Source organism: Hydra vulgaris, chromosome 11 (assembly GCF_038396675.1).
Source record: "Hydra vulgaris chromosome 11, alternate assembly HydraT2T_AEP".
Classification (NCBI taxonomy): Eukaryota; Metazoa; Cnidaria; class Hydrozoa; order Anthoathecata; family Hydridae; genus Hydra; species Hydra vulgaris.
In genome coordinates this window covers 8,826,104-8,836,980 of record NC_088930.1, presented here as the reverse complement: position 1 = coordinate 8,836,980, position 10,877 = coordinate 8,826,104, and the positions used below count along the sequence as shown (strand labels likewise).

Here is a 10,877-nt window from a genome sequence, read left to right as displayed (position 1 = left end):
TTATGCTATTGTACAAAAAATTATATTTGTTTTTACAACCATAATTTCTGAGCCAAAATAAAAAAAAAATTAAATTAAATTAAAGTTGTATAACAACCATAATCTATTAAGCAGTTATGGTTACAACATAACCATAATTTCTAAGCCAAAAAATAAAAAATATAAAAAATAAATTTATGGTTACATTACAACCATAAACTCTTAGCTAAATTATGTTTGTTATACAAACATAATTCTAAGCTAAATAAAAAAAATACATCAGAACAATTTTTTAAACGTAATAGTAAAATTGTCCTATTAAAGCATAAAAACTTCCAGATTGTCTAATTTGTTCATCCCCAGAGTTTAATGTAACCACTAATCTTCTTCTATTATTAACGCTGGGCAAAGAATCGGATTGACTATAATTTCTGCAAAATGAGATAGTAGTTGTATCAATTGTTTCTTTGGATTGATACAATAGTCCAGCTGATTTATTATTAAATGAGGTAATATTAGCACCGTTCCATAAAGAAAGATAAAAATCTTCTAAAACAGATGAGCAATAAAAACATTTATTATCAACATTATGTTTAGGAAATACTGTATAGTTATAATAGTTATATGGCGTCCAAGGTTGTATAACAGAGTTAGTGTTTACAGGAGAATTGAGTGCGTCATACATGCGTACTCTTGATAAATAAAAAATCACAGGCTAAAGGTATAGTATTTATTCCGTTAATACTTGTTGAAGAAGAAGAATTTTCTATGCAAAGTGTATTATCTGCGTATATTTTAATAAATACATTACTTGGTACACATCCAGTAGTAATTTTTTCCGTAATTGCTAACCATAATCTTCTGAGAATACCGGGACCAGTAGATTGATTAAAAATTGCTGTTCCTTCAGTACCTGTATGTGGTGCAAAAGCCTGTGGTTTTACTCCAAGGCACATTAAACTTGAGTTTGGTGTTATTTCTAAACTGTTAGATATTATTTTATCAACATAATTTTTTGTAGCAGCGTCATTTGAGTTAGTATGTTCTGCTACATTTATCAATTTATTAGATTTCATGTTAATATTACTAATTGCATTATTTTGTCCATCTCTTATAATAAATAAGTTAGTAGCTTGAGATGTTGTTAAACCACTTGCTATTTGATTTGTAATTAATTATTATTGCGTCCGAATTTATCAACAGTCATTTTTATATAAATAGAAAAATTTTTTAAAAAAGAAATTACCGTAGATTATTATTAATATTCTGAAAATTAAATCCTTCATCTAGTTTTTTTAAAACATATAGACACAAGTGTGCCCAGAATGAGGTATTTCCAAACTGAAATCTTTCACTATTATAATAAACGGGACTTTTTAAATAAATAAACAATTTCAACTGGTGGTGGTTGAGCTCACTCTAAAAACAATCCATTAGAAAAAGCAACAGATTGCTTTTTTCCGTTAAATTAACGAAGTAATTCGTAACCAAAAATTACAAAATTAATGGAGTAAAATAAACTAGTAACGGATTCTTTGAAATTTCGTTAATTCAACGGATTAAATATTCAAATCTGTTGAAAAACAACTGAAATTTTTATTAAAAAGGGTTTCTATAAGAAATTCTGAAGTGCTTTCTCTGTAGATTATATTTTTAAGTCTTGTTTGTTTGATTTAGATTTGTAAATATATTATAGTTCCTTATTTATAAATGATAAATTTTGAAAAGGCGTTTTTCGTGAACCGCATTTAAGGTGTAGATAAAGGTTTGTTGCAGTAAGTTTAATTTGCCATTTTTTAAATTGTGTTTATCCATTTGCTTTCTTTACTAAATTTTAGTAGAGAAAGCAAATGGATAAACACAGTTTAAATTACACTCTGTTATTTTTAATTTCAAAGGTTGTTAAACTTATTTTAAATTTTCTATATAAAGCATTGAATATATTTTTCAATTTTTTTTATATGATGAATTAAAGGGTTAGTTGAACAATTATTTCCACAATTAGGGCTACATGACTTGTATATATTCTTGTGTAATTTTCTATTTTAAACGTGACATGTAGTAACTTACTGAATAAATTTAAATCAGTTGTAAAATTAAAAATGTTAACATTTCTTTTGATGCCATCAAAAGACCCATCAATGAGGGGTGTCATTATTTAGGTTAGTTCCAGCTATGTTGACATAGAGCTAGTTTATAAGCTTTTATAATTTGCAATTTTAGACACGTGACATGCAATATCATACAGTAAGTTTCATCAGTTGTAAAATGTTTGCTTGCATTTTTTTATGGGTATTTATTTAGACTAGTTACAGCAAAGTTTATATATAGATTGTTATAACTTTATGTTTAAGTTTGTAATGCTATATCACACTGTAAGTTTAAATTAGTTGTAAAATTTTTTTTTTTTCTTGCACTTTTTTTATTTTAGTCACAAATAAGTTTATATATTTGTATAGAACTTGCTACTTTAGACATGTGACATTCAGGCATGAGGTATCAAATTTGAATTCTAATAATGATAATTTTAACGTGTTTATTATTATTAAATAAAATTTAGTTTTATACATTGAAATGTAGAACTAATAAAATAACTATAATAAATAATAATAATTTTTATTAACAATTTAGAATTAAAGAACTAGCAACAAATGTTTTTTACAGGGTTATTAGTAAAAATTTATTACCATTTTATATTATGGTATATCATTTATATTCAATATTTTCTTTTTTGTATTTTAAAGTTTGTTTATCTTTAAATAACCGAAAACAGGTTGCTGGAATTGAAATCAGCACACATAAATTTACAACACTATTAAAAATTGAAATCTAGAATAGTAACAATTGTATACATGTCTGTGCTTTTTATATAAATGTTTTATATAAAAACTCTTTTTAGTTTTATTTAAATTTTTTAATTTTTATTGCAATTGAAAGTTTCTATATTGAATTAAACTATTATAAATATTTAATTAGTTTTCAATTAAAAAGTTAAAACGTTTTTAAAGCTTGCTAAAAAATCTCTCCCGATCATGTTAGTTTGTATAAGTAGTACTGCTTGTATCAGATGTTGAATATCATAATAAAATAATCAATATACTAAAAACTAGTAAATCAAAAAAAAATTCTTTTTTCAAATCCATGCTTTATGCAAGCAGAATTCTATTGGGCCTAGAAACTATTTTTTTGTTATCTTTTGTAGAAGGAAAAATTACTGTTTTTTTTTTTTTTATTTAAAAATTACTGTTTTTACTAAATTTTTGTTTTTTAACTTAATAACTTAAGACTTAAAAAACAATAGGTTTTGAATCGCCGCGCTTTAATGTCTTCGAAACTGCAAATAATTTGCAAATCAATGATTTTTGTGACGTAATACGCAACTCATATCAAATAAATAAAATGTATGGGGAAATACAAATTAAATTTTTGTTAACTTAATTAACTTTTTTTGGTCAAATTTTTCCATTTCCTTGTATTGTCATCGAAAATGATTAAGTGTGCAAAATTTGAGCAAAATTGGTTGAGAAAAAAGCTTTCAAAAATTGATTTCAAATTTTGTGGCACACAAACATATATATATATATATATAGAAAGTAACCTTATATAAAGCATGGAATAAGGACTATTTTGTTAATAAATCTCAGTTTTATCTGGCTTAATTCCTTTCTTATTTTAATAAAGGGAATAATAAATTATTCAATACGATGACGTATCAAATTCTTTATTTTACCAAAACAGCAAAGGCCGCCCTGCGTAATAATTCCTTTATTTTAACGAATTTTTTGTTGCACGAACGGAATAAGTCCATAATTTCAATGGACTAATATCGACGAACTTCAATCCGTTAAAATTTTAATTCGTTAACATAACGGAAAACCCGATGGTGCAATAGCGACAGATGCAGTTCGTTGTATATAACGGATTTTTTCTTAGAGTGCATAGGAGTAAAAACTTAGTTTTTTATCTCCGTTTTTGTACCAGCAAATCAAATAAAATCCTTTTGTACTTGAATCTTTGTATTTAACATTCCACATTCTTCTTTTTTTTGTGTAGTTTTAGGTAATTCATCGCTTACCAATACACCTTTAAAATGTTTTATTTTTAGTTTTTTTGCTGCTTTGATTAACTAAAAATTTGTTAGCGGCTCATTTGGTAAAATTATTCCTTCAACATTGATAAGTTTATGATAATTGTTATTAATCTTTTCCATTTTTAATTATAAATTGTTTTTTTTTCTTTTAGTTTGTAATGCTCATATACTAATGTGTGTATGCCATCTTCTAAAAGAACTCTTTTATCGTCTTCTGAGCTTAATGCTATTTTATTGATATCTTCTGTATAAATTTCATGTAAATGGGATCTTATTACATTTATTTTCTTAATATGATTCCTATTACTTAATAAACAATCTTTGTAATCTTCATGTGTTATATATTTTTTAACAAATTTTTTCTTTACTCCCTTTTACATTTTTTGTTATCTTTTTCGTGTACTTTGTAAGAATACAACTTTGATCTGAGTTTTATAAATTCTTCAACTAGTGCTCCTGCTGATTCATCTTTAAACATTCCTATTACTTTCTTATTAGCACCAAATTTAAAACTTACATTATTAGTTGCTGAGTGCTTTGGGTCAAATTCACTTGTATAAAATTTGCTTTCAACATCATTAAAAATATCTGCATAATAGTCTTCTGTTTTTATTTCGTATGCTAAAGAACCTCTACCTGTGAATAATAGTTTTGCTCGATCAGAATATTTTTTATGTAATCATAGTAAAATTCATACATTAGTGTTTTACTTAAATCTAAAATACACATACCTAAGTAAATTGGTTTGTTATAAAGTAATTTTGTTCTTTTCTTATTTATTGCTATTAAGCTTTCATCAAATATTGCACTATTTTCATAGTTTGGTTTAGATGCTAGTTTAATAGCCTCATCTCTGTTTGTTACTTATCTAATATCAACTCTGTTTTCAATATTCTCCATTGTTTTTACAAATACTGAATTATTCATTAGTTTAAAAAAGTCTTTTTCAAAATCAATTGTTGCTTTAGTTCTAAGATTTGGATTTAGTTCAATGTATTCATTTAATTATGCTCTTTCTTCAAACTTTATACCTTTATGAATGTTTGTAACCTTTAATCCTAATCGTTCATACAATTTAAGATATTTATAATGAACTATATAATTTTTCTTATTATTCAAGTTAGGTACTAATTTTTCAACTTTATGAACGGTAATTCTTTCGGTTGCAAGTGGATAATCATTATGATTATCATGTAGATTTTCAGGGTAGTTTAAATCAACTTCTAGTTTACAGAAAATTGATTTCCAGTTTGTTAATTCGTTTTCATCCATCCATTTAAAACCATGTGTTGGAAGTGGTTTACTTATTGCCCACCCATATAAATTATTAGCATCTATATACTGTATATATGTTGATTGTTTGCGATGGTCATACACATTACCTATGTACTTATTATTTGAAGCTCCTTATCTATTAGATACCATACTAATTCCACCTCTTATTCCCTGCTTTACTAATTTTATTTTTGTTTTCTTTAATGCTGCATCTCAAGCTAATCCTGGTGATGCATAGTATCAAGCAGGATCTAATTTATAAAAATTAATTCAAACATCTCTAAAATTTTCAAACACATCAGTTAGTAACATCCCATCTGAAACGTTGTACAAATCATGGTAACCTCTAAATATTTTATAATTAAACTCGTTCCATATAATTTGTGCATGTGAGTAATCATCATCACTTGTACGTTCATCATTTTATTTTGAAAAGAACGATTCTTTTGGTGATAATTGTGTTTCAGTAAATGTATTAATAGAATCAACCCAATTATATGGGTATACTCCTTTTCTAAGTAACAAATCTAATTTTTTACCTGAATATAATTTTCCTGTGTCCCTACATTGATCTTTTGTTAAATTCTTTGATAAACTATCTAAATTAGAAGGCATAAATCTATAACTAAAAAACGGAGTTCACGCTTATTTTTATCTAAGAGTATCTAAGAAACGGAGTTCACGCTTAATTTCAACTTTTTTACCATCTTTATAAATAAACTCACCAGCTTTAATTTCTCTAGAAAAGCTAATATACTTTTCTTCATTGTTTGGTATACAACTCAACTTTCCTCCTGATAATTTCTTTATAAACAAGTGACAATCATAACCAGATAAATTGTGAAATATATATGGAAAAAATTTTGGAATTTTATAATTTAAATTACAATCTTTATGAGCAGTACCTCTATATTTTCCAGTAATATGGCAGTGGTCACGTACTTTATCTTTTTCAAGATCTTCTTCACAAATATAACATAATATTGCAGCATTAAAATCATACTCGTTTTCAAGAGTTTTTTGGAATTTTTTTGAAAATTTAATCGTGTCAAAAATTTTTCTTATATCTTCTTCGAAGCTGTCAACAAATTTTTGTGCAACATCATCTGTTTCATTACTTGCAGTAAATGTGACTAGACTGCTTTCATAAATACTTTTGTCAAAACATTTAATATAACAACAGAATGAACTTGGAATATGTCTTTGATATTGCTTAGTATAGGAGTCATTCAGATATGGTGTATAAGTGTTTCTTGGTTTGATAAAACTCTCAAAGCCGGCATATACTACAAACGGTACTCTCATAGATCTATTATGATTATTGAATTGCATTGTTGAATTTGGTTTTGGAAGTTCAATACGTACTGAATTATGTGTGTCACAATACAATTTATGATTAAATAAAGATTCATGAGTATTAAATCCGAATAAGCAATTTCTGCAATAGTGAATAGTACATCGTTTCTTAGATGTTTGTGAAGAAAGTAATCTGCTTAAACTTTTTATAAAACAAAAATGATTAGTAACACTACTTAAGATTAATAAAAAATCTTTTAAATATTTACGATTATTATTTATCGACACACGCAAAATATGAACTGATGAATTTTCATATCCAAATACATTGACACTGATATCTGTATTGTTTTTCTCAAATTATGTAATTTGGTTAAATGATACTAAAAAATCTATTTCTTCCCAATTTATTTTTTCAGCTTGATTTATAAGCTCCTTATTTACTCTTTCAGGATGATTATCTGTTAATCAGGATGATTATCTGTTGAGTTTAATGCTCTTGCGATACACCACTCATTATCTTCATTTTTTATATTAATTATTATTTATAAACTTTGGCATATATATAATTCTGACATATATAAAATTCGCCGAATGGTCACACACGAGCAGTGAACGCCTGAGGGAAGAAATGAAATACATTAGAATAAAGGAGAATAATTTTTCAAACAAAGCATATTTTGACAGTTTGACAGTCAAGACAAAAATAAAGATTAATAGAGGAATATTTAAAATAAGACAGACAATGCACCTAAACAGTACTAACAATAATAATAATCAAAAAAATAAATTGTTATATAAATACTAATATGAACTAAGATAAACAAAAAAATATATCACCAAAATAAATAAAACAAAAAATAAATAAAACAAAAAATACATTAAAAAATAAAAAGTATGCATACAACAATGAAAGGCCTCAGAATGGAAAAAAAACATTAATGCCAATGTGTAAACATAATTTGTGTAGTGATTAAGTAATAAACATCTCCTCAGAGTCGCTTCTATTATTACTGGCGTTTCGATGAGGATCAGCACTTATAACTAGTTTATCCCGTCAGACAAACATCATCGCCACTTATGCTTTACCCCGCGACTTATGCCTATTCCATACTGCAGTAAAAAAGGATTCACTACAAATAGCCAAAATCCAACTATACCCAAATTTGTAAAGCACTAATATTTTTTTATTGATATGACAAGTGTTAATCTACTGCACAATATAAGTAAAAATAATTAAATAAATCACTTACCATATCAACGGTAGAAAAAACTACGCACAATAAATTAAAATTCAAATAAAAACGCCAGAAACAAAACTAAAAACAACTAAAGTGTGTAAACAGAAAATGCTAATAAATTTTCCCTCAGACCATTCAAACCACATAGGTACTTCCAGCACAAATAAACCAAAAACAATCAAATGGCAATATACCCTATTAAAAACCCTTTTAAAATAAAATAAAACATAATAGAGTATTCAAAAAACTCTAACGTTGTCATAGATACTTCATTCAAATTTTGTTAACCAATCTAAAGTGTAAGAAAATGAAACAACCAGCGCAACTTAAAATCATAACTAAAAATCAAGTATATTAGAAAGTAGAAAAAAACATATATATATATATATATATCGCCTGCAAAAATGTAATGATTTAAACATGTAGTGAAGGTTATAAGAAATTCTCTGAATAATAATAAAAGACGAAAATTGTGTCTGTGAAAATTAAATTGAAGCCGAGTAATGAACGTACGATAATATAGCACAGAAGCTCCTTGATAACAGCAACAACATGAAAATCAGCGGATAAATTATACACCGAAGAATATTGTAATAAGATCAACTAAATACTAAAATAAGACCAGATAAATTTAAGCCAAATGAGTGGTTAAAAAATTATTTTGGGTGATAAAGCAATGATATTAGTCGTCATATAAAAACGATGTAAGAGGCGGGAAAAATATTGTTTAAGAAGTAAAGTCTTCGCTACGGTCCGAATTAAAGGTAACTTTGAGACCATATCTAAATCGAAGTTTCCGAAAAAGTAAAGCTTTCTCTACGGTCCGAATTAAACGTAACTTTGAGACCATAACAAAAAACAAAAAGACGTCCCATCAACAAAACATGTCGAAAGCCGCTAGTCAAAAAGATACGCTCTTATATATATTTATATGAATTCTAAAATGAAAAAACAATCACACATGATAACCACATATACATAACATACAAATCGGCATTTAACATTCCAACCACATACTATATATTAAAAGAAAATATTACCTAAATAAGAATGAGTTCAAACAAAGATAGTTTATCATATAAAAGAACAAAAAGCATGCAAAAGATGTAAAAAGGCTATATGTGCATAAGGGTGTATAGGTGTAATGTGTAAGTCCGTGCTGTTTATGTCGTTCAGTAGAGTCTTGTGTTGTTAGTAACCAGAGAAAAAGATTTATCTCTTAACTACACCAAGCCAGCCCAGTCATACCCCAGAAAACCATGATGGATTAAACACTTATGCATGGATTTATAACTGATTTATGACTAGAAAACTAGCCCATGCGTCTTCCAGAGACAAACAACTTCTTTCGCGGTGACAGTAATTGTGATTTGGAAAATAGTCGTGCTCGATGACCGTAACACTAACCCCTACGGGCTAGGCCCAATATTATTTATAAACTTTGGCATATATATAATTCTGACATATATAAAATTTGCCGAATGGTCACACACGAGCAGTGAACGCCTGAGGGAAGAAATGAAATACATTAGAATAAAGGAGAATTATTTTTCAAACAAAGCATATTTTGACAGTTGTCAAGACAAAAATAAAGATTAATAGAGGAATATTTAACATAAGACAGACAATGCACCTATACAGTACTAACAATAATAATAATCAAAAAAATAAATTGTTATATAAATACTAATATGAACTAAGATAAACAAAAAAATATATCACCAAACAAAAAATAAATAAAACAAAAAATACATTAAAAAATAAAAAGTATGCATACAACAATGAAAGGCCTTTTATTTTATATTTACTCTTTCAGGATGATGATGATTATCTGTTAATCAGGATGATTATCTGTTGGATGCTCTTGCGATACACCACTCATTATCTTCATTTTTTATATTAGTTATTGCCTTTTTAGTTGCTAAATTTTTATCAAGTGGAATGCACGATTTAGGTTTAATAGAATTATACTCAATAATGTTTCTATCCATCTTTTTTATAGAAACAAACCTCCAACCTGACCTCAACTGTTAAAAGGATGATAAATTTTCCATAATTCTCAGCTTTGATATTTCATATAATTCATTCAAATCCATTGATTCTAATACAACTTGATTCTTCGCTGTAAATGCAGCAGTTGTGAATTTATTTCCTCCTGTTTTAATATCAGTACGCTCCATTTCACAAGAGAGAACTATATAAACCTTTGATTTTGTATTTTCATTTAGTATTTTAATAGCAATATTTTTAACAAGATTCAAAAATGATAAAACATCATAACCTTTTTCATCTGTAGCTGTAAATTGTTAAGTAATTTTCTTAATAGATGGTTGAGTTAATTTAAATTCTATTTGTTTTCTAATTCCAAATTTATTGCACAACTCTTCAAATTTTATTGCACAACTCTTCAAAATTTATTGCACAACTCTTCAAAATTTATTGCACAACTCTTCAAGTTTTATTGCACAACTCTTCAAAATTTATTGCACATCTCTTCAAAATTTATTGCACAACTCTTCAAAATTTAGTGCACAACTCTTCAAATTTTATTGCACAACTCTTCAAAATTTATTACACAACTCTTCAAATTTTATTGCCTCAATCTTTTTATCAGATTTTCTTTTAATTGTATCAGTAACAGACGTAATCCAATCTGCAATAGAATTATATATATTACTTGATTCTTTTTGAGATATTGCTATATTAGTTGCAATAAAGGTTAGTATTGTTAAAGATGCTATATCCGAAATCGGTTCGTCTAATATAATTTGGAATGATCTTATGAGATTACATTTTCACATTTTATAATAAATCTAATTTTTCGCTCTCTGGCAATTTTTCTCAATTCTTTGACATTTTTGTTTTCCAATTTTTATATGACAAGATTTTTTTTTTAATATTTTTACTTTTCTTATATCAGTTATAACACTTTTTATTTTCTTTACATATAGTTTTTTATTTATATATATTTATTAAAAAAATCTTTACAAACACAT

General features: G+C 26.6%; 1 protein-coding gene across 1 annotated transcript; it reads right to left on the bottom strand.

The window, feature by feature from the left end:
• Positions 1-4,433: 4,433 nt before the first annotated feature.
• Positions 4,434-9,872, bottom strand: LOC136086829 (uncharacterized). The gene is made up of 6 exons (XM_065809321.1): positions 9,755-9,872; positions 6,049-6,981; positions 5,784-5,943; positions 5,621-5,690; positions 5,101-5,410; positions 4,434-4,705 (listed from the first exon to the last, which is right to left on the bottom strand). The coding sequence occupies exons 1-6, from the start codon at positions 9,870-9,872 to the stop codon at positions 4,434-4,436; spliced, it is 1,863 nt and encodes a 620-aa protein (XP_065665393.1).
• Positions 9,873-10,877: the final 1,005 nt, after the last annotated feature.

What these genes read in the sequence shown, in the direction of transcription:
- LOC136086829 (XM_065809321.1), bottom strand. Translation starts at nt 9,872, where the DNA reads ATGGATAGAAACATTATTGAGTATAATTCTATTAAACCTAAATCGTGC. An exon ending in TGAGTTTATTTATAAAGATG is followed by an intron (nt 5,944 to 6,048) that starts GTAAAAAAGTTG and finishes CTTCTAATTTAG; the next exon opens with ATAGTTTATCAAAGAATTTA. An exon ending in CAATTATCACCAAAAGAATC is followed by an intron (nt 5,691 to 5,783) that starts GTTCTTTTCAAA and finishes TAAAATATTTAG; the next exon opens with AGGTTACCATGATTTGTACA.